The sequence below is a fragment of the Acromyrmex echinatior genome, chromosome 18 (genome assembly GCF_024713525.1).
Source record: "Acromyrmex echinatior isolate Ae372 chromosome 18, ASM2471352v2, whole genome shotgun sequence".
NCBI classification, from domain to species: Eukaryota; Metazoa; Arthropoda; class Insecta; order Hymenoptera; family Formicidae; genus Acromyrmex; species Acromyrmex echinatior.
The window spans coordinates 6,884,841-6,906,824 of record NC_141869.1 but is presented as its reverse complement, the minus strand read 5'-3'; the positions used below and the strand labels follow the sequence as shown (position 1 = coordinate 6,906,824).

The 21,984-nt window shown below is 30.1% G+C and overlaps 3 protein-coding genes and 1 long non-coding RNA gene across 5 annotated transcripts; 3 read left to right on the top strand and 1 right to left on the bottom strand.

Annotated features, from left to right (window-relative positions):
- Nucleotides 1-11,299: 11,299 nt before the first annotated feature.
- Nucleotides 11,300-13,268, top strand: LOC105144789 (beta-keto L-gulonate decarboxylase). The gene is made up of 7 exons (XM_011053941.2): nucleotides 11,300-11,419; nucleotides 11,545-11,785; nucleotides 11,859-11,957; nucleotides 12,028-12,206; nucleotides 12,300-12,597; nucleotides 12,679-12,845; nucleotides 12,986-13,268. The coding sequence occupies exons 2-7, from the start codon at nucleotides 11,695-11,697 to the stop codon at nucleotides 13,160-13,162; spliced, it is 1,011 nt and encodes a 336-aa protein (XP_011052243.1). The 5' UTR covers nucleotides 11,300-11,419; nucleotides 11,545-11,694; the 3' UTR covers nucleotides 13,163-13,268.
- LOC147906780 (uncharacterized) lies at nucleotides 13,237-16,340 on the bottom strand. Its single transcript, XR_015548099.1, has 2 exons — nucleotides 16,218-16,340; nucleotides 13,237-14,779 (listed from the first exon to the last, which is right to left on the bottom strand). It is a non-coding gene; the product is annotated as an uncharacterized LOC147906780 (long non-coding RNA).
- On the top strand, nucleotides 14,297-17,531 carry LOC105144928 (beta-keto L-gulonate decarboxylase-like). 2 transcript variants are annotated; one of them, XM_087415505.1, is made up of 7 exons: nucleotides 14,297-14,380; nucleotides 14,517-14,615; nucleotides 14,815-15,002; nucleotides 15,175-15,451; nucleotides 15,944-16,164; nucleotides 16,224-16,383; nucleotides 17,467-17,531. In XM_087415505.1, exons 1-7 carry the CDS (start codon nucleotides 14,326-14,328, stop codon nucleotides 17,529-17,531), a joined length of 1,065 nt encoding a protein of 354 aa, XP_087271631.1. In that variant the 5' UTR covers nucleotides 14,297-14,325. The 2 variants fall into 2 exon arrangements, with proteins under 2 accessions (XP_087271631.1, XP_011052492.2); XM_011054190.2 differs by having other exon boundaries at nucleotides 15,944-16,119; nucleotides 16,209-17,487.
- Nucleotides 17,532-17,615: 84 nt separating this feature from the next.
- On the top strand, nucleotides 17,616-20,258 carry LOC105144790 (solute carrier family 35 member G1). The gene is made up of 3 exons (XM_011053942.2): nucleotides 17,616-17,989; nucleotides 18,503-18,718; nucleotides 19,027-20,258. Exons 1-3 carry the CDS (start codon nucleotides 17,678-17,680, stop codon nucleotides 19,519-19,521), a joined length of 1,023 nt encoding a protein of 340 aa, XP_011052244.1. The 5' UTR covers nucleotides 17,616-17,677; the 3' UTR covers nucleotides 19,522-20,258.
- The last annotated feature ends 1,726 nt before the right edge of the window (nucleotides 20,259-21,984 follow it).

Sequence of the window (21,984 nt, the reverse complement as noted above, 5' to 3'; positions counted from 1 at the left end):
CGATTTTATCGGCGGTCCTCTTTTCTTTGTAAGTATACTCACCCGTAAAAAAAATGAGCTACTAATAAATTTAATAGCCTATTTTTGCAAGTAAGTATAGTTTTAATTTATTTTTTTATTTTTATGTCTATTTTATTGTATTTTACTAATCATATTACACAATAATTTTGTTTATATTAACTTTTATTATAATTCTTTATACAATTCAATACTACAATTATAATATTAGGTGTTGGAATTAATTCGTAGCGTTTTACATGTGATGGGAAGTACTTTCATTAATGTATTTTTTAATGCTCATGTGAAATAAATAACATTCTTTCATTAAAAAACGCTACGAATTAATTCCAACACCTAATAATTGTTTACAATACAATTATAAACGCTGTCCAAACTATAATAAAAATGATAATATAGGAGCATAATTAACAAATTTTAGTAATACGGTATTATATGAAAACGTCGAAAAAACATACGATAATACAAATTTTTCTAAACCAATGTTTAATAAACTTATAACTTATTAATAAAAAGTCATTAATATATTTACGACAGTACTTTCATCGCGTTCAAAATAACTATCCCAATAAATTGTTCATATCAGGATTCTTCCACCTTGTGGTATGTGAGTTAATATAAAGAAGAACAATCTTCATAGTGGAGAGTAAACGCAATGTATATTCCGATTCTACGTCAAATTCACAAGATCCAATCGCAAAGAAAAAAAACAATCCATCAAATACCAGCGATCTTGTTACAGAAGGGTGTGAATCTTCCAGATCACTTATGATAGTAATAATTTTGATAGCATGTCAATTACAATTATCATTTTTATCACATATCTAATATAAAATTCGCGAGAAAATGTTCTGCCACACATCATTAAAAATCATCTCTTATTAAAAATAAACGAATTGAATGATTTCCTTATGGAATAGTGGTTACGAAGGAATATATTTAATAATAATAAAATACATGCGTATTGTAATTTTTTTATATGTATGGGTACCAAAGTTTCTCGGGTACCAACTGTTCGAGATAAGCCGAACCCGATAATAACGGAATTTTAAAGAACATTTATACTGAAAAATTTATTATATAAAGTTTAATAAATGCTTATTTGTATTTTGTATTTTTAAAAAATTTTAATTACTAATATTCCGTTAATATGAGGGTACCCATTCGACTTATCTCAAATTTTTTGTACCCACACATTTTTAATTAAATTCATATAATCGATAACATTATTAAAACGATATAAAGTATTTTGTAAAAATTATCTAAATCGACAATGATCAAAATTTGTTAAATATGATATCTCATAATATCTACATGTATTTTATCATAGAAAAGTATATATATGTATACATATAAATTAATAATTAATAATATTCTGGAATGATGGGATGTCCAATACCTAAAAATGATTTTAACAATTAGAAAATTAAATATATACATTCGTAACCATATTTTTGTTAAAGCAATCATAAAAAAATAAGCAAATTTTTTAAACTTAAATTATATCTTAAAGTTAAATTTATTTACTTAATAATTTAAACAAATAATCATTATTCATATTTTAATCATATAATACTAAATTCCTATTGTTAAATTAAAACAGTAATAATACTATCATTATTATTATTAGTGGGAGAACATTTAATAAAACAAAGAAGGCGACGAAAATTGTATGCTAAAATATACTGAATTAATTTAGTAACTTGACTTCAAAATATATAGCAATTGTCATTGACTCATTAACAAAATTATTACTTCCAGAACTTGTAGATAAGGAAACGCGGGATTAATTCCAATCCTTTACAAGAATCTCCGAAAAGACATCAAACTAGACTTCACGAAAAGCGACGAAGAATAACTCTCCACAATGAAAATAAACTTCAACTTTTTATCAATACAAACTACGCAATCACTGGCGTCCATCTAACGCGAGAGACAGCGATGAGGCCTTACATATAATAAATTGATTATTATAACATATACTTATAATTCTGTAATGTTAAAAATGTAAATGTTAAAAACCAAGTAAGAAGTTAATATTTAATCAATGCTTCAGTCAAAGCTCCAATCTTTATGACTTATTTAATAAATTTGTAACTAATAAATATGAAGAAAAATAGACGATTATTTTAAACCATTTTTTTAATTATAAGTTACTTAACATTTTTATTAATGACTTTTTAATATTCAAAATAAAATCCAAATTTAAAAAGGTTTCAAAATTAAATATTTATCAAACTTATCGAATTAATAAATTTAAAAAAATCAATAATTTTTACTATTATATGTTTCGTCGATTTCATATAATTTACATTAATTACACAACAATTTGATTTACTATGACGAGATAAACGCAATCTGTATTGAATAGATATTCAATACGGATATATATTCCAGTAAATGTATAACTTATTAATAATCGTTGTGCAAATTATGAAAGTAAGTATATATGATGCATTTATCTGGACATAGAGTTTACATAAATTTGATATTATTAGGTGTTGGAATTAATTCGTAGCGTTTTACAAGTGATGGGAAGTACTTTCATTAATGTATTTTTTAATGCTCATGTGAAATAAATAACATTCTTTCATTAAAAACGCTACGAATTAATTCCAACACCTAATACGTATCTATATTATAATACTATTATAAGTATATATACATTTATTTACAATATAATTAATTATAATATTAACGCGTTACAAAATTTGTACGTGTATAAAATTTTATAAAAAAAAATTTTAATTTCAGGGTAGCTGAAAATTCAATAAAATTTGAAATTAATTTATTTTATCTTCATATTTGATAATTAGAACGGGATGCTGATAGAGGAGACTGGGATCGAAAATAACACAGGTAAGTTGTAACACTTATATAAAAATGTTATAAACAAAATATAAAACATAAGAAAGAGATAGAAGTTTATAATATATTTATTAGTTTATAATATATTATTGTATTTCTTCCTTACACTTGCATATTTTGTTTATACCGTTTTTTTATATAAGTGTTACAACTTACCCATGTTATTCTTGACTCCAATCTTCGTTAATTAAATAAAACTTAAAATTAATTTAAAATTTTCAATTCCTCCTTTCCAATTATCAAGTATTGTACATACATAGATGTGTTTATTCCTACCTGTCCATATTTATCGTCCTAACTATACCATCCCTACCTCTCCATATTTATTGTCCTACCTACCCGTATTTTCATTTATTTGCCTATTCGGGTATACCTATCTCCACCCGTGTATTCCTACCTACATTAGCTACTTCATAAATGTGCAACAATTGCGAATAATACGTTAATGGCTGCATTCATCAGAGAAAATAGCTTTTCAATTGTTGTAAAATTTTTTAATACGATTGATTCTTGCTTTGATTCCTTATGAATTTAAATATAAACCAATCATATTGGAGAATTTTACAATAGTTGCAAAGCTGCTTTTTCCGCTGAATGCAGCCAATGTCTAATCATGTCTTATTGCATATTAATAAATTCAACAAGATGAATCGCGATTATACTAATCGCGATCATACACTGAAAAAAAAAGATTAGCTGCAACAAATTAGATGGTAAAATATGGCATAGCATTTTTAATTGGCTGTAGCTGCCAATTTTTGGTTGCAGCAGCCAATTTTTGGTTGCGTTAGCCTATCCGCAATGTCAGTATAGGATTTCGATAGATTAACACAGTCAAAAATTGACTGTTGTAATCAATTAAAAATGCTATGCCATATTTTACCATCTAATTTGCTGCAATAGCAAATCCTTTTTTCAGTGTACTAATAATAAATAAGTAATAAACAGTAATAATTAAAATAGGCTTTCAATCTTTAAAATACAAAAAAAACAAGTAATAGGGCTAATGAGAGTCAGCGCAGATAATTAAGTAAGATTTTTTTAATCTACAAAATTTGCGCTTGATTATCTGTACTGACTCTCATTAACCCTGTTTGTTGTTTTTTTTTGTGTTTTAAATAAGCAATAATTTAAAAAATATAATAAGAACTCGCAATTTGCGAGTAAGTTACCCTCCCGAATATTCAGTTTACCTTTTAAAAACTTAGATTGATGTTACACACCAACCTACCTTGTATACATTCTCTTCTTTCTTCTGGCCAGATTGAACTCACCTTTTGTTGTTCCTGGCCAATATTCTGGCTTCATATGCCAGAAATCGGCAACAAGGAGAAATACTCCTTTTTGCTGCCGACTGCTGCCGGCTATCATGCCGGCAATAAGCGTAAGATTTTACGCTTTCATACGATGCGCGAAACGCGAACACGTCGCGAAGGGGCCATAATATTAATGAAATTAATAAAATTAATGAAATTAATAAAATTAATGAAATTAACTAAATATTAATATAAACAATTATCAATTAATATACGAATCGATGTCGCGTTTATTCTCTATTCGCGTTTATTCAAAATTAAAAATATAAGTATTCGATTAAAAATATATTTAAATTTAAAAAATCTTTACGTTAATAACATTTTGATAATCTCGAATATTAAAATTAGGATAAATTTCCTAATATAAACTTTATAATGTAATCAACAAAACTTTAATGTAAAAGTAAATAACAGACAATTACTAAATCGATTACTAAAATTCAAGCCCCATGTATTTTTAACGATTCGAACGATTCGTTGCTGAATCTCATCTCAAAGTATGCGGAGATGAAAAATTCAGATGAATGATGTAAGATCCGAAAGGGATAATTTTCCCTCACGTCAATAAATATATTTCTATGGTATTTTGTATTAGAATCATCTTTTCTATAATTTATTATTTCAAAATTAAGTATTTTAAGTTATGCAAAACTTTGAACGCGATTTTAAAATAATTATAAGATAAAATTTTTCTATTTCTTGGTAAAATATATATTTTGGATCTTACATCATTACTACTTTAAACTGGTATAAAATCCAGTTATTACATATGGATAAGTTATAAAAGATCAGGCTAAAGTCAGTGCATTGAAATAAACAACAATTAATAAACATAAAATGTTTTTTACATAAAAACGAGATCAATAAATTATATACATCACATTAAAATTTTCGTTGTTATTTCATCAGTAACATGTATATACAAATAAGTGTAAAACAATAAAAGGAATTTTTTAAAAAACAATATACATTATACATATATGTGTATGCAGATATTGCTTTTCTGCATCAACTTGTATAAAACTTAATCCTAAATGAATATTTAGGAATAGGATAGATAGGAAAATTAATAAAATAATATTTGTTTGTTACACTGTAACAAACGCATTTTCGTGTTATAATATTCATAGATAATATTTCATTCATTCTAATTATTATTTTATATAAACTTTATATTTTTTTATTTTATGTATTTCAAATATTTAAAAATTCAAAAACAAACATTTTATTCTTTTTTATTTTTATTTCCAAGCATATCAAGATGTATTCCCGGGAAAGAATATTTTATATATAATTATATAAAAATATATATATATTTTTTATAATTGCATATAAATGGGCATTAGCCTCATCCGAACTTTTATTATTTTTTATTTTATTGTATAAATGGACATATTTTATATATAATTGTATATAATTCATTGTATATTCATTTATATATACAATTATATAAAATTATATGAAATTTTATATAATTTTATATAATTATATATAAAATATTTTTTTCCGAGTAATTTAATATTGTATAAAACATGACCATCGGAACAACCTATTTTTTATTATATTTTTGAGCTTAAATTATTTAGTATCAAACCGAGCTTGAGTTACTTCGTATCAAAGCGTTCACATTAACATACAAATTTACAATTAGTAAAAAAAATTTCAACTAAATTAAATACTCTTCCTGAGTTTTTACTTTATTCTTATAGTTAAATTAACAAGATATTGTATAAAAACAGTGGCGGCATATAGGAATAATTACACTGAAAAGATTGGCTGCAGCAAATTAAATGGTAAAATATGGCATAGCATTTTTAATTGATTGCAACAGCCAATTTTTGGTTGCATTAGCCAATCGAAATCCTACTGACATTGCGGATAGGCTAACACAACCAAAAATTAATTGCAGCAACTAAAATTTGGCTGAAGTAGCCAATTAAAAATGCTATGCCATATTTTACCATCTAATTTGCTGCAGCAGCCAATCTTTTCTTTCAATGTAGAAATAACTCAAACTGGGTATGTGTAATGTCACATTATAAAAACAGTGCATGTACAATATATTCAGTAATAAGAAGGCGTCCAGGATTAAGTTTATCCTAATCTGTTCTAACTTATCCATTTTAAGACAACGGATGTATGGAATGCTATACATATATTTATCCATATGTTTTTATTAAATTAATACATATATGCATTTATAGATATATAATATTATTGTATTAATAAAATTACCACACATCCGTTATCTCAATAAAAACATTAATTTGTCACTCACCAACCCGACGCGCAACAGCGGAGTTCTGCAACGTCGCTACGATGATTCTGTAACATAAAAATATAAAATATGAATTATAAAGAATACAAACTATAAAGAACACAAACAATATTTAAAAAAAAAAAAAAAAGTTCTCTTAAAATAATCATATAATTTTCAAAATGTATAATTTTTATAAGCATCGAATTTTTCAATTTAACATTAAGTTAGATGTTTATAAAATAATTATACGTTTTTTAAAACAAATCTTAAAAATTCGTATATATGAAATTTCAAAATAATTTCAACATAATCCTTTTTCTAATTATCATTTTTAAAATCATTTTTAAATCATTTTTAAATCATTGTAAAATAAAACGACTCCAGAATAAATAGAAGAAAGATATTGATTTTACATAAGCAAAAAATATTTACCGCAAGGTTGCTCCGCCGGTGCTCGATGCCTCTCCTAGACCTCCTCCTCCTCTCAGAATCGGGTTGACATCCTCTCGCACAGGACACTCGCGTAAAACACTCGCGAATAATGTACTATAATCGCGCGCGGACTATTCATTTATAAAAGTCTTTCGCGCGACACTGCGGCACTCCACGTTTTCAAAACCCATGACAGGATTGCTATTTCGATCGGTGGAATTAACACCACACGTCGACGAATACTTGCAAAACACACGGTAAACGCCAAACAAGGATTAAGCCCCACACGAAAGAAGACGAAATCGATCGTATCGAGTCCGTCACCTCTGGTTTACGCCTACATCACGTTTAACATTGACTCAGTCATACGCCCTAACTGCTAGTTCTAGTGGGACACAAGTGGTGCTGTACCACGAGCGATGCCAAGAGACTGGTAGACGTGACAAGCTCCTCTAATAAGAGTAAAGTTGGTACCATCGCCGATTGTCTAACAATCTAGATAATTCAAGAAATGGGTTCCAACCCCTCGTCACGAGCTAGCCTTTTACAAGACTACTAGAGCTAGGCTCTGACTGAGTCATATTAAACGCGAGAATCATTTAGATGCTGGTAGATAAACGCAGAGAAATGAGCGCCCTGACCAGAGTTATACAACTCCTTTTTGAGCGACCCACCAGGGCGGAATTCTGTAACTCGTTATGCAATCGTTATGTGCTCGTAACGACTGCATAATCCGGGTTACAGAATACAGGCCCAGAGACGAATCCGAGCCAATCGATTGTTTCTTACCGCTAAGGGCCGAACCCTTTGTCGGCAGGCAGAGCGTGTTCCTCAATCAGCCGACAGCAACACGTAGTTGCTAACCGCGCGAACACAGCACCATGACGAAGTGCGTGACATTACGCGGCCGGCATCATCTCGTGCCCGGGCACTTGGCGTGAGAGCGTTGCAGTGACCGTGACCACTTAAGCAACGTCTCAATGAGAGTTCCGCTTTCCTGTCGAAACATCGAAGATGTAATTTCATCGTCGAACTAGAATGCCATTCGAATGGGTTTTGTTAAAAGTCCATTAGTCCGATAACTTTGACGGCACTCCCGAAGCAAACGCGCGACGCGACGAACCGGCTGCGGTTCGTTCACTTTCAATTAAATCGGCGGACGAGGGTACGTTAGCTTCCCTGTCGGATTTTTACATGAAGAAAACGATTTTACTCAATATCTAAAAATTTATCTAGATATATCATTCGGATAGATCGAAAATGTTTAGATACTCGAGAAAAATCGTTCTTTTCGTGTATATCCGGGTACTGAGCCCCCTCACCACGTCAAGGTGTACCCGTGAGAGGGAAGATGTCATCTGAAAAACATAATATGCATATTATAATTATACATATTACTATGTAATTATCGATTAACTTTTAGAAATAAATATCAAGCATGCGTCAATTCGTCACCATTGCGAAATAAATTCAGAGCAGATAAAAGGGCTGAATCTCTTATTACAATGTAAGATATAATTAGAATCAATGGAATAAGCTAGAGATTAATAAAAATGAGAAATATTTCTTTTATTATCGACAAAATTATGCTTAATTTTTTATACGTACTGTATAACGAAAGGTGCACAAAAACAAAAAATTAATTAAATTATTAATTACACAAACTATATTAATTGTAAAAGCAAGAATTGCGTTATTTACTTGAGAGTATTTATTAAGATTTTTTTTATGACTCGTATGATACCGTATGAAAAATAATCGAATTATATTCAAGCGAGAGAAAAATTTTATGTTAAACAAAAATAATTGTCGTCTATAATTATCGCGAAATAGTAATAAATTCTATTTTTCTACCGCATTTTGATTCCAAATGATTGAACTGTACGAAGTATCTGTTCCGATACACGATTGTTATCTCGATCCTTTTATAGATAATTAAAATTTAACGTGCCAATTAGTAATCGTATACTGAGTAATCGTATTCATAAAATACAATGTTTCGTATTATATTTGGCATTCCTCGCGATAAGATTTACAAAAAAATGTGAAGAAAAGCGGCACGCAATACAATTACCTGTCTGTACGAGCTTTGTTAAGAGAATAACTGCGCGATAACTACGCGTAAACATGACGCGCCGTCTACCCGCCTGCCCGCCCTTCCGCGTCAAAACACACCTCAAGGTTGCGCGCCGATCATTTAACTATTGAAATATTAACGTATATTACAAAACGAATAAAATAATCTGTTTGTTACATTTTTAATATTCTCCAATAAATAGGCTTTATTGCACGATTCATTGCACACGTACACAGCTCATGAATCTTAGATTCATTTCATGTGTTCTCACATGTACGGTATAAAAATGAGATTCTTATTTTCAGATATTTCATATTGTAGCTTTTTGTTACTTTGAATTGTATTCTCATTTTCGTCTTATTCCGCATTCTTAATACAGGGAAAAATAATAGGTAAATTGTATTTAAATTACATATCTTTAAATATATGTGCATGCTATTTATATGTATTATTTTATTTAGTCGAAATTGTTTCATAATTAAATCAATTTTTGCATCTATCTTCATTTAAAGAATGTATGACATATTATTAATTTTTATTTGTAAATCATCAAAGAGAGCAATAAAAATTGAGATATAATGTTAAATCGGGATGTCAAAAATTCTTTAAGAGTTATTTAAAATTTATTATTTTAAATGATTTCTTACTTATTTCTTAGTATACACTTTAGTTTTAGGCAATCTTACGATAGACAGAAAACGGAATTTATTACTATTTCGCGATAATTACAGACGACAATTATTTTTGCTTAACGTAAAATTTTTCTCTCATTTGAGTATAACTCTTGATTATTCTTTGAACGATATCACTACACGAATCAAAATCCAACGTTAATAAATACTCTCATCTAAATAACGCAATTCATGCGATTCCTATACACTTTCACATTTAATATAGTTTGTGTTATTAATAATTTAATTAATTTTTCGTCTTCGTACATCTTTCGTGATATAATAAAAAATTGAGTGTAACTTTGAAATTATTTATTTATATTAATAAAAGAAATATTTCTCTTTTTTATTAATCTCTAGCTCATTCCATTGATTCTAATCATATCTTCCAATAATAAGAGATTCAGTCCTTTTATCTACAGCTCTGAATTTATTTTACAATGGTGGCGAATTGACAGTCTTTTGATATTCATTTCTAAAAGTTACGTAGGTAATTCGCGTTCGAAAAGATTTTCGTAGATTAATGCGACACTCGGAGCGACTCGTATCACTACCGTCCCCTTCTAAGGTCGTCGAGCGAATGCCGAAGTGCTGACGTAGTCAACCACCACGCTTCTCCTCGCTTTTCGCCGCGCGCCCCCACCCCTCATTGTTCGCCGTTCGAATACTCAACGAAAAATATTCACGTTTAATCAATTATTCGTATTTTGAATAATTTTGACAAACGGGTATTATCGTACATTATTTTATGCTTTACTTTGTGGCATCTCTAGCACTTGTTCAATCCTATATTATTTGCTGTTCTCTCTTCTCTGTAAACGTAATTAATAATTGTTCGCGTGCGTGCGTGGAATATTTTTGATATTCCAACATTATGTCTCAATTTTTATTATTCTTTTAAATGATTCATATTTAAATAAAAGTTGATAATTACATTCTGTACATAAAGATACATGCAAATTTTCTTAACATTGCGAAACAAGTTACTCTCAATACAGCTTTGGTTAAAAGTATTAAATATTGTCTTATTAATTATTATATAATTTTTTAACTAAAAAATAAATTTATGACACTATTATTGCTGTAAATTATTCTGTATTACAACAATTCTTTAAACTTACGTATATATGCCGGTTCGGCCATAAAATAACTGTTACGATTTATTTAAAATAAAAAATATAAAATAAGTTTCATAAATTTATTTGAAATATAAAACCGTAGGAATCGAAAAACTGATACGAGTTATTTAAAATAAAAAATGTAAAATAGATTCAAGAAGCTTATTTAAAATACTAAATAAGAAATAAGTTGTAGTTATTGTAAAACTACCATTGTAAAATAATAAATACTAAATAACTTTTTATATTTTTTATTTAAAATATATTCTTTAAATAACTTTATTTAACTCTTAATACACAAAAAGAGAAACCTGAGAAGGGATGTGACAGTCCAAAACCTGTAAACGCAAAATGCTGCCGCACACTACTGTCCTCTGACAAAGTGAATGTAAATTACATAGCAACGTCCACTTTTCTTAGGGTACATTGTCCACTTTTCAATACTGGAGATAATAAATTAATATTTAAGGCCAGTATTCATAGTCGATTCTTATTCCAAGACTATTTTAAGTAATGTCTTAAGACACTAATGCGGCTCTCTGATTGGTTCGTTAAGATTATGACTTAAGACTGCTTGAATTTAAGAATCGATTATGAATACCGACTTAGGGTACGGTCAACGATGCTGCAAACGCTTTGAAGCGTTTTTTAATTACTCAGTTTGTAAAATTCTTTCTTCTAATTGGTCCCTCAAATGCTTCAAAGCATTTGTAGCGAGACTTTGACCACAGCCTATGCAAGTTGTGTTGATATACCCTGACCATGTATTTGTTTCTTTTTTCAGAAGACTGAGAAATCTTACAAATTACGAAAGAAAACAAGATATCCGGTGATTAGATAACACTATCACAAACCGAATATATATTATGCGCAATTTTCAGCAACATCATTCTTAGCTATTCTTTTGCTGTGTGCTAATATACTGATTTCTAAGATGAATCGAAACGTGGAACCTCTGGATCCATCCAAAATAAACATCACACCAAGAACATTGCATCAACCGCCTCTCGACGAGCTAATGAATGGTAATAATAAAGTGTTCTGAACTCGCAATAAGAAATCACAGCTGGCAATAATTATATAATATTTTTATCATAGTCCTAGCAGGAGGATTGACTGCAAATTTTGCGGAGGCTACTGTCGAGATAGCTGATTGTCCTAATTTTAATGGATGGCCTTATAATTTTTATCGAGAAGGTATAAGAAAAACAACAGGTATAAGATACACTTGATCTTTCTCCAAATCTCATATTTTTTATTCCTTCAGGTTTGTGTGGTAATCCGATTCTTTTGGAAGTTGGTGGTCCAGCATATCTTCTACCAACTGTCCAAACAGACAAATTTTATGACGTTAAGTCGTTGCTACGACAGATAAATTACAATTATGATACTCTTGTCATTGGCGCAGGAGCTGGACCTTGGCCACATACAGGTTGCAATTGTGAAGTATGTATTAGTAATTAAATTATCTTAATGGAATGAATAATCTGCTCTAATTTAAAAGAAAGAGAAAGTAAATATGTACAATATTTATTTCAGCTTATTATGAAGTTGAACATAGTAAACGACAAAGTCTCGCCAGGATATAGACTTGGCATGGGAGTGGCAAATGGAACGCATTATGCATTTGTAAATAAGTCTAATGGAGAGTGCATACTTGAACGGATAGTTGCTAATGAGGATGAAACAACTTTTGCATTGTTGGCTAATCTGTATGTGTGCGAAGGCAAACCGGGGAAAGTTATAAAGGTGCGCGCTAAAAAACGTACAGGCAACTTGGACTTCATATCGTGTATGCAAAAAGCATTGACAAAACATTATGAGGATAAGCTCGTAGGTAAGTCTATCACGAACTATCGTATATAATAAAGTTAAACAATTCATTACTTGACTGATTGTCGAATATCTGTAAGCTTAGGTTTAGGTGGCATGTTCGAAGTAAGGAATGGAAAAGTAAAGCAGCATATTATGCCAGCCTTTTCGGATACTCCATTGACTAGCGAGACCCAGCTTAATAACTGGTTACGTTTCTACGATATGAAGACTCCTCTGATAGCTGTTGGCACATTTGTTAGCGCCGAAACAGTAAGCTTTAGAGACATTCAATACGTATGATAAGAAAAAATTATCTTCAAACTATAATAGTAACAGTCTATAAATTGATGTTAAACCATTATTCATTTCTTTTATTGTGAATTAAAATACTCGTTGTTTCTGTCTTTCAGGATTTAGATCTCAGGGTCCAGCATTTTCATAGTGCTTTTGATGAGAACAGATTGGGTGGACATTATCATATTGATACAACGCCAGATACGATCGAATACGAAGGCTACTTCAATGTGGCAGCTACGCTTTATCGTGTCGATCAACCGCCCAATAAATTACAGTTTGGGAAAGATTAACCTTGTATATATTGTTATATGTATATGTATATTATTACAAGTTGGATTTTATAAAATCACTTTTATACCATTGAAATTGCTGCAAAAGAACACCAAAAGAAAATAATATATTTTGATAGAATTTAAACAAATTTAATTGAGTTGATAATATATTTTGTTAGAATTTATACGAATTTATATTTTAACATTCCTCTTTATGATTAAGAAATAAACATAAAAATAAATATGATTTTAATAAATAAATATGCAGTTAATCCTATTTCCTTGTAAAATTGATTCGTAACTCATGGATAAATTATTTACGTATAAACTATAAAGAAATATATTCTAATAAAATTGTCTTGCTTCAATTTTGATAAGTTTTAAGAATTTTAATTTATATTTTTATAATATAACAAATGTAACATGACATTCTAATCTATGTGTAAAAAATTGATTTTAACAACAAATAAAGTAAATATTCATAGAAAATAAGATAAAATTCATTATGTCGACTCTTAGCAGATCTTTTTAGCAGATTGCAATTGTATAAAATTCACGATGCCTTCTGTTTAGATACTACTCTTAACTAATTTTCTATTTACATACATAAAACAAATCTAATATAAAATTTCATCAATTCGACAAATTCAAAATTAATTTAAGATCTCTCAAAATTGTTTCAAATTTCATAATATTATTGTTCCGAAATATTATTATTAATGTTGATCGATGACTGTTATGATCTTATATTTTTATTTTGTCTTTTTCTGTTTCTCATGTTTTAAGATTACGGTTATCAAAGTGTTTTATGTGATTATTATGATTCTGCGGTTTAAAAAAAACCACTTCATTATCTATATTAATATAATATAATCAGAACTTAAGCAGATTATAATTATATCACTCATAATTATATCGTATCGCAATATATGTTTAGTGAGAGTTAATTGCATTATATAAATTGATAAATGATGTATTAAATATTTAACATGTGACTCATTTCTTTCGTCGTATTAGAATATACGCGAAATATACTTTAATAAATTATATATGTATGCAGTGTGACTATTTTTCTGAACAATACTGAATTAAACACACGATTATAATTGGTTCACTTAAATATTTCGATTACCAGTATACATACAAATTTTCTACTTTATATAAATTATAGATTGTATATTATGAAACTAATACCAATAAATTTGGATGTACCTAAACAAACTGAACTAGCTACAGGTATACACATAATATAATTGTAGATTATTAATGTAAATTATATATGAAGAGCACGATATCATGTAATGTTGATTTCCTATACTTTTTTGTTATTTGTACTTCAATAAAATTATTATATATTTTTTTATGATAATAGTTTTGCAGAATGAGTTGTGTTCAGATTTTGAAGAAATTACAGTCGAATGGGTGGATTGTCCTGATTTGACTCAGGAACCTTTCAATCTCGCAGCACCAGGTGAGAGATTTATTGTGTATCTATAAAGATGTACCTAAATTCGAGCATAACTTCGAACTTCGAATCGTGAGCTGAATATATCCATAAAGGAATCACTGAAGTTGTTTGTTGTTTCTCTTGAAGAATTTCGGCTCAATAATATGCATATTGCACCTTAATATTTTCTGTAAAATAAAATATAATATATGTATATGTATAGGATTATGCGGTGATACAATACTTTTAGATATCGGTGGTATCTCGAATCTTTTTCCATTACTAACAGAAGATAAAATCTTCAAAAGTAAAATTTACTTCACAAATATCTTACAAAAACTTGATCGTATTCTAAATGATAATTTGATCATCGGAGGAGGTCAAATAAAGCAGTCAAATACATTAGGCGAAGTATGTACTGCTTATATTTCCATGAAACATTAAACACATTAATTTCTGTGTTTTCTTTAATTTATATCTTAGCTATTCTTATTAAATTAATATTTTCAATTTTGTTTCTACTTTAAACCTGTTATTTGATTTTGTTGTTTTATAATCATTTCTCACGAACATTATTTTGTAGCTGATTATGAATGCGTCATTCTCACCAGCAGAGAATGAAATGACCACAGTCAAAAATAAAAGTAACTTCGCGTATATAGAAATGCCACAGAAAAAATTTGTATTGGAATCCTTAACTGATCCTAATCCTTATTGCAATATATACGGGAACTTCTTCGTCAGCAAAGGTTTGCGAGAACAAGTTCTTAAAGTACATGTTAAGCATCGCACAGGTCGTGACTTTATATTTGCACTGCAGCACGCAGTTAAACGATTTTCAAAATTTTCAAAAATCATGAGTAAGAAGTAAACTATTCACATATGTATAAAGAAATATTATGTAAGACTATGTTCCTCCAAATTTAATTAGCTTTAAGACTATATATGTTGTTGGATAGCTGAAATTAAAAAGTATGTAATTTTTTATTTCGACAAATATGAATTTTAAAAAATCTAAATGTATAACTATACATTAAATGCTATGACATCTCTGTCTAAATTTATCCATGTACTTGACAATTCTGACATAATAGTCGCTAAGAAAAAAGATATTAGCTACGAGAAATTATTTCAATATTTAGTTGTGCTAAAAAAATGCTTATAAAATCGTCCCTTGTATTTATTTTATACGTGTCTCTTGTTTTTGTATTCAAAATTTATAAAAAAAGGAAGAGAATCTCTGAACATATAATTATCTATTCTTTTCTAGTCATTACCAGAAGAAATTCACAGAGATATATTAATTAAGCTTGTCGTTAAATAAAAGACAAATGAATTTTTTGATCTTACAGGTTTCGGCGGTACATTCATAGTAAAAAACGGGAAAACGATATATCATAACATAAAAAATAATTGGAGAATTCCGATAACAATGAAAAATCATATGCATTATTGCATTAAATATAGGGAAGTTCAAACTTCGCCTATGGTAGCATTTGCCACGTTTGTTAGCGCAGACAGATACAAAGTAATGCCACTCAAAAAAATAATATTGATGTCTATAAGCTTCAAAATAATATGTCGTGAATTATTCGTAATAATACTGATACTTTCCAGGGTACTTACTTTAACCGAACGCACGTCCATGTTAAGTCTAACGCCGACGGCGGGTATTATCATGAAACTGAACCGGATAATAGTAATACGGAGTATTTAGGATATTTTTCTCCAGCAACGAAGCTCTATTGTATTAATCCCGCACCTGTATTTCATGAAATGCTAAACTTTGCTTGTTTAAGAAATTAACAAGAGCATTAATGACGTTAGACTATTTGCTTTATCATATTTTAAAAAGTTTTAATACCAATGATGAGAGTAGAGCCTGGATTAAAGTTCTGAGAATTACCGATGTGACTTTGGGCGAATGGCAGTAAGGAACGCACTATGGTCAATTCGAATCGATATGACAGATAATCCGGGCTCTAATGATGAATTTTCTAAGACGTACTGGAGCAATTGTCCTATATATATGACTATATATGTTGTTGTAATTGTGACATTTTTTATTTTATAATTTTATCATTTTTAAATTTCTCTTTTTTTGTATCTTGGATTATATTTCTCGTATTTTCCATGTTTTTTTCAAGCAATTTTTATTTTTATTGATTCCCCAGCAAATGAGAATGGATTGAAATGGATTCAGATTTTCAAAAGTATTGATTCACGAATGTTAAAATGAATATTTTTCAATTTTATATATTTTTATTCATTTATAGGAATTGCATGGAGCATATTTCTGTGCTTTTCAATCTAAAAATAATATTAGCTTTTCTGGACACAAACACATTGAATACTATTCAATTCAAAATTTTAAATAGCAAATACAATTTTTTAATTCAATCGCATCCAATTAAATCTAATTAAATCCAATTGAATCCAATTAAATCAAAAAAATATTCGCTATTTAAAATATGCAGATGGAAAAAAATTTCAATCCATTTTAATCTATTCTCGTTTGCTGGGTAATCTCTATTATAATCTCTATTATAGAGAAAATATTTTTCTCTATCATGATTAATTTATATCTTTACACTAATAAAAGACAAAAGTTTAATTGTTATTTATGGAATAAATTGATTTTAATCATAAATAAAACAAATGTTAATCAGCAATAAAACACGTCAGTTATTAACATATCTAAAAAAAATTGTTTTTAATTTGATTACTTTGAAAAATTGCAATCGAATAAAGATGACTTCGATCAAATATATATATCCCGTTCTCAATTGGATAATCACGTTTGCAACTCTCTTCTGTGTATTCCAAAAAGCAATCTCTTTATTCTTTTATCAGCGTGTATTCTTTTATCGGCAAGTCTCTTATCCTCACGGTCGTCGCTCCACTCATCCGAATCTTCCTAACGTCATTAATCCGCAATAATCCGTTGGTCGTCTAAGTTATGCTAATTGCGGACAGACAGAATCGCAGATGTGTCAACGAGTGGACGATGACAGTAATGCTTGAACTACGTAGTATCAGTCATCTTCGTGTATTCTCGCTTCAGTAGTTTCAGTATACATACCGCGATGAAGTTCAGCATAGAGTCCACAGCTTCTTACAACAGCATCCACCCAGCCTATCATTACACTGAGCAGTTTGCCAACAATAGCGAAACCTATCGGGACGGCACCAAGTGGTATGGGGTGTTCCTGGCGTTTATATCAGGCACTTTCTTCACCATCAGTTCCGCCTTAGTCAAAGCGATTCGCAACGTAGACCCCATGATTTTGCTGGCCATTCGCGCCTTGATGCAGATCCTAGCAATGGCTGTCGTGGCCTGCAGATCATCCAGCAATCTTTTCGGTCCTTCCGGCCAAAGAATACTCATACATTTTCAGGTAAAGTTTGCACGTCCGAATACAATCATCTGCAAAGACAATGCAGTCTCTGGGTTTATTAAGATGTCTGGATCTGAAATTTTTAATTTTGTAACATAATTAGTATTACTCAATCTATCTTCATGAGAAAAATGTCGGTCATTACAAAACTAGTCACTCTCTTCTTATCTGATTATTACGCATGTAAATGAGCATGAGCTTATCTGCAGGATATATCTATGTCCACAGTTTTTCTACACCGTGTATCATGTTAATTGCATTAAGCCGGAAAGTCGGCGACGAATATTATTCATTTGCAATATCTGCGTTCACATGCATTAGTAAAGCTAAACCCTTCAGAAAAATTAAGGGATAATAAAACAAAGCTCACATTCTTTAATATATAAACTCTTTTCATGTACTACTATCATCAATACAAATAATTTAAAGAGCATTTTTTAGAACGAAAAATTCTGTTTTTTATGCGATCGCTACGCCACTATAATAATTTACATTTTTTTTTCTTTTTTCCAGGGCCTAGTAGGTGGTATGACCCTCTCGTTGCTGTATTATAGCTTTCGAGAATTACCTTTAGGTGATGCTACCACGATCATATTCAGTTCACCGGTGATCGTCATCGCGCTATCTTTCCTCTTCCTAAAAGAACCTTGCGGTGTTCTGCGCATACTGGTAGTCTGCACGCTCCTGACAGGCGTTGTCCTCGTTGCCAGACCACCTTTTTTATTCCAGGTAATCTAATTTTTATCACTGAATACAAATTTGACTTAAATTAATTTGACGAGGGCGAGCACAACAGACAAAGCTGAGTAAATTTCATTCATTATGTAGAGCGATATTAATAATTGATAATCTGAAATGTCATTCAAATTACAAAGAATTCGTACAAAGGGTCAAATAAAATTATACAAATATACAAATTCTTTGTTTAAAAAAAAATGCTCTTGTTCTTTTATTATTAAATTCAAATAATGATTTCGAAAAAATCGCTCACCATAGTCTTCGTTCTCCAATCCTTGAGAATGATTTTTCTCTTCCAGATGCATCGTGCCGAGAGTTATAATCTTATGGGATATCTGTGTGCCATCCTGGCCACTCTCTTCACGGCGCTCAACATCGTCGTCATGAGAAAGTGTTCGGAGATACATTACTCCATCCTGGTATTAAATCTATCGTGTTGGTCGTTCGCCTCTGCCGTGTTCTTTTACTTCACGGTGTCCGGACACGGTATCAGTCATGAGCTCCACAAGTTTCGACTACCACACGATTGGTTCACCTGGAGCCAGATCCTGCTGGTGGCGTTGACTGGCCTTACCGGTCAGGTGTTGGTCACAAAGGCGCTTAAGATTGAGGGTGCGGGTAAGGTGTCGGTCACCAGATCGCTAGATATCATCCTGGCCTATCTGATCCAGGTTTACCTGTTCGGCGAGAAGCCCACGTCGACCAGTCTAACCGGTGCGATCCTCATCATCTCCTCCGTTGTCTGCATGGGTTTCGAGAAGGAAATCTACGCGATCTGCGATTTCATTCCTTAGCCAATGAAACAATCATTCGGGCGAATTTCGTAATAGACGCAAGCGAGAATTGTTAAGAGCTAATTTAATTTTTAAAATATTTAAAAAATATAATTTTTAAATATTTCTAAAATATTTTTAAAAAAATCAAAAACTAGTAAAATTAAGACGCTAAATATAAATAAATTTTCAACGATAATATTAAGATCAATGAACATTTATCTGTTCGATTTTTTATTAAAACAAATTTCTGGTATCATTGAAAAACACATTTGAAAAACCGATTAATAAGTATTCGATATTCGATTATAAATGATTTTTTTTTATCTCTTCTTAATATTGCTTAAAATAAGATATAATGAACATCAATCATCTAGATTATCTAAAATCTTGATGTGGATAATAATAAAAGTAAACATATAAGTCATAGTAACAGTAACGATGATACCAATAATAATAATAATAATAATAATAATATATAATCAATTTCACGAATTTATGCGTGCAAATATATACATAGGTGATAATTGGATAGCAAGAGAAATACACGTGTATAACTCGTTTATACATGTATATATAATATCTATCGATGATTTATTCAATGGGAAAAAAAGATACAACTACATTAACAGAGTAAATCGCTATATCTCATATATATACATATATATGTATATATATATATATATATGTATATCGAAAAAGTAATATATAATTATTTACATTGGATATTTTTTCGTCTACTGTAGTCCCTGACAAAAGCGCGTGGTTGCGCATCAGTCCTATTAATGTCGCTGGATAATGGATCTACCTCTTTTTGCTTTTGACAGTGTGCTTATAAATCTATATATAATATATATAACATATATATATATATATATATATATATATATATATATATACTTTAGGATTTAGTTTACACTTTTCGAATGGTAAATATAACATAAGACATATACATCTTTCTCTCTTATATACCCACACACTTTCTCTTCCTCTCTCGTACATAAACACTCGCTACTCTTACCATCTTTTTCCCTCTTTCGAACTATGTGAAATCTTCATCATACAATATTTTATTATACCCTATGATTAATCTTATTCTACGTTCTGCCTTATAATTAAAGAGAAGTTGCACAATTACTTACATTATGTACGGGTGGCTTCTCGAGCTTGAAAAAGGTATGTGTGTACATATATACTTCACATATATAACGTTACTTCATTTCGCTTTGCTCTACTCTACTCTTTCTCGCTGCAACCTACATTTTTCTCTTCATTTCGCTTGCATCGTCTACAACCGATGCACATCTTAGTCTCTTGATGTAATCGCATTTGCGCTTAATCGCCTTACGATATATATCAATTTATTTGAATAAACATCCAATCGAGGTTTGGATAAATCCGTAGCGATGTGACACATGAATGTTATCACATAGTAGTTTTTTTACACAGAAGGGCGAAAATCGTACGATTTATTCGTCCAACTCTCGCATTAACTACTTCCTGTGTATACGTGTATGTAAATATATGTATATATTTACATATATATTTTTCCGATATTTTTTTTATTTTACATTGGTCATATGATTTTCGTCCCTAAAGCGTAATTCTTGCAACTGTACAAGTGAAGGGCACCTCAAGTTATGGCATTTTTTCGTTAGGAAGCAATCAGAAGCAACTACGGCTAAGGTTATTTTCATCTTCAGATCCTTGAAGACGAAGATAGCCTTAATTGTGATAGCTTCTGATTAGATAACGAAAAAACGCCTTTATTATAATAACTCGCCTTTTTCCCTTGCACAGAGCGGCTGTTTCGCATCATACATAATATATATATATATATATATATATATATATATATATATATATAAATCTATAGTATTGCTAAAAGGAAGTTGTGTTAACCTTGTCGTGCAGCGTGTATGCATGCGATAGAAAATGCTACAAACAAATAAGCACCTCTCGAAAGAGATCGTAAAGATTGGATAAAATCGCGCCGATTAGATTAGTCTTTTTACCATCTTTTACGACTTCTTCAGATTTCTTTAATGATTTATTCAACACTCATCACAGATTTTAGGACTTATTCGATTAAAAGAAAGATTAAAAAAATGGAAAAGAAAATATCCTTAGCAGACGATAAAGTGGCAAAATTGTATAGTGATTTTGTAAATCGATTTTTCTTGTTTTCACTACAATGTGAAGCTTTCTTTTAACGATGCGGTCTCGTCCAATCTCACGATATTCAAGATTCCTTTCGCCAATATTTTCTTAATCAACAGAATCTCTCGTTCTCTTGAAAATCCTATGTTCTCTTTCTTTCTTTCACTTTTTTTCCTTCCTCCTTCCCCTCTATAGAAATGAAGTTCTGGGTAGGCACTGCACGCCGCCGATTTTGTCACATCACAGTATTAAACAATAAAATGTACATCTTACTGCGAAAAAACGCGCATTTTGAGAATGTGAAAATTTTTATCGTATTCAAAA

Bases quoted from the DNA above. Each gene is read 5' to 3' on its own strand.
- LOC105144789 (XM_011053941.2), top strand. From the start codon at position 11,695: ATGAATCGAAACGTGGAACCTCTGGATCCATCCAAAATAAACATCACA. The intron at 11,958-12,027 runs GTATAAGAAAAA...TTATTCCTTCAG, and splicing joins TTATAATTTTTATCGAGAAG to GTTTGTGTGGTAATCCGATT. The intron at 12,846-12,985 runs GTAAGCTTTAGA...TCTGTCTTTCAG, and splicing joins CATTTGTTAGCGCCGAAACA to GATTTAGATCTCAGGGTCCA.
- LOC105144928 (XM_087415505.1), top strand. From the start codon at position 14,326: ATGAAACTAATACCAATAAATTTGGATGTACCTAAACAAACTGAACTA. The intron at 14,381-14,516 runs GTATACACATAA...TTATGATAATAG, and splicing joins ACAAACTGAACTAGCTACAG to TTTTGCAGAATGAGTTGTGT. The intron at 15,003-15,174 runs GTATGTACTGCT...ATTATTTTGTAG, and splicing joins AGTCAAATACATTAGGCGAA to CTGATTATGAATGCGTCATT.
- LOC105144790 (XM_011053942.2), top strand. From the start codon at position 17,678: ATGAAGTTCAGCATAGAGTCCACAGCTTCTTACAACAGCATCCACCCA. The intron at 17,990-18,502 runs GTAAAGTTTGCA...TCTTTTTTCCAG, and splicing joins GAATACTCATACATTTTCAG to GGCCTAGTAGGTGGTATGAC. The intron at 18,719-19,026 runs GTAATCTAATTT...TTTCTCTTCCAG, and splicing joins GACCACCTTTTTTATTCCAG to ATGCATCGTGCCGAGAGTTA.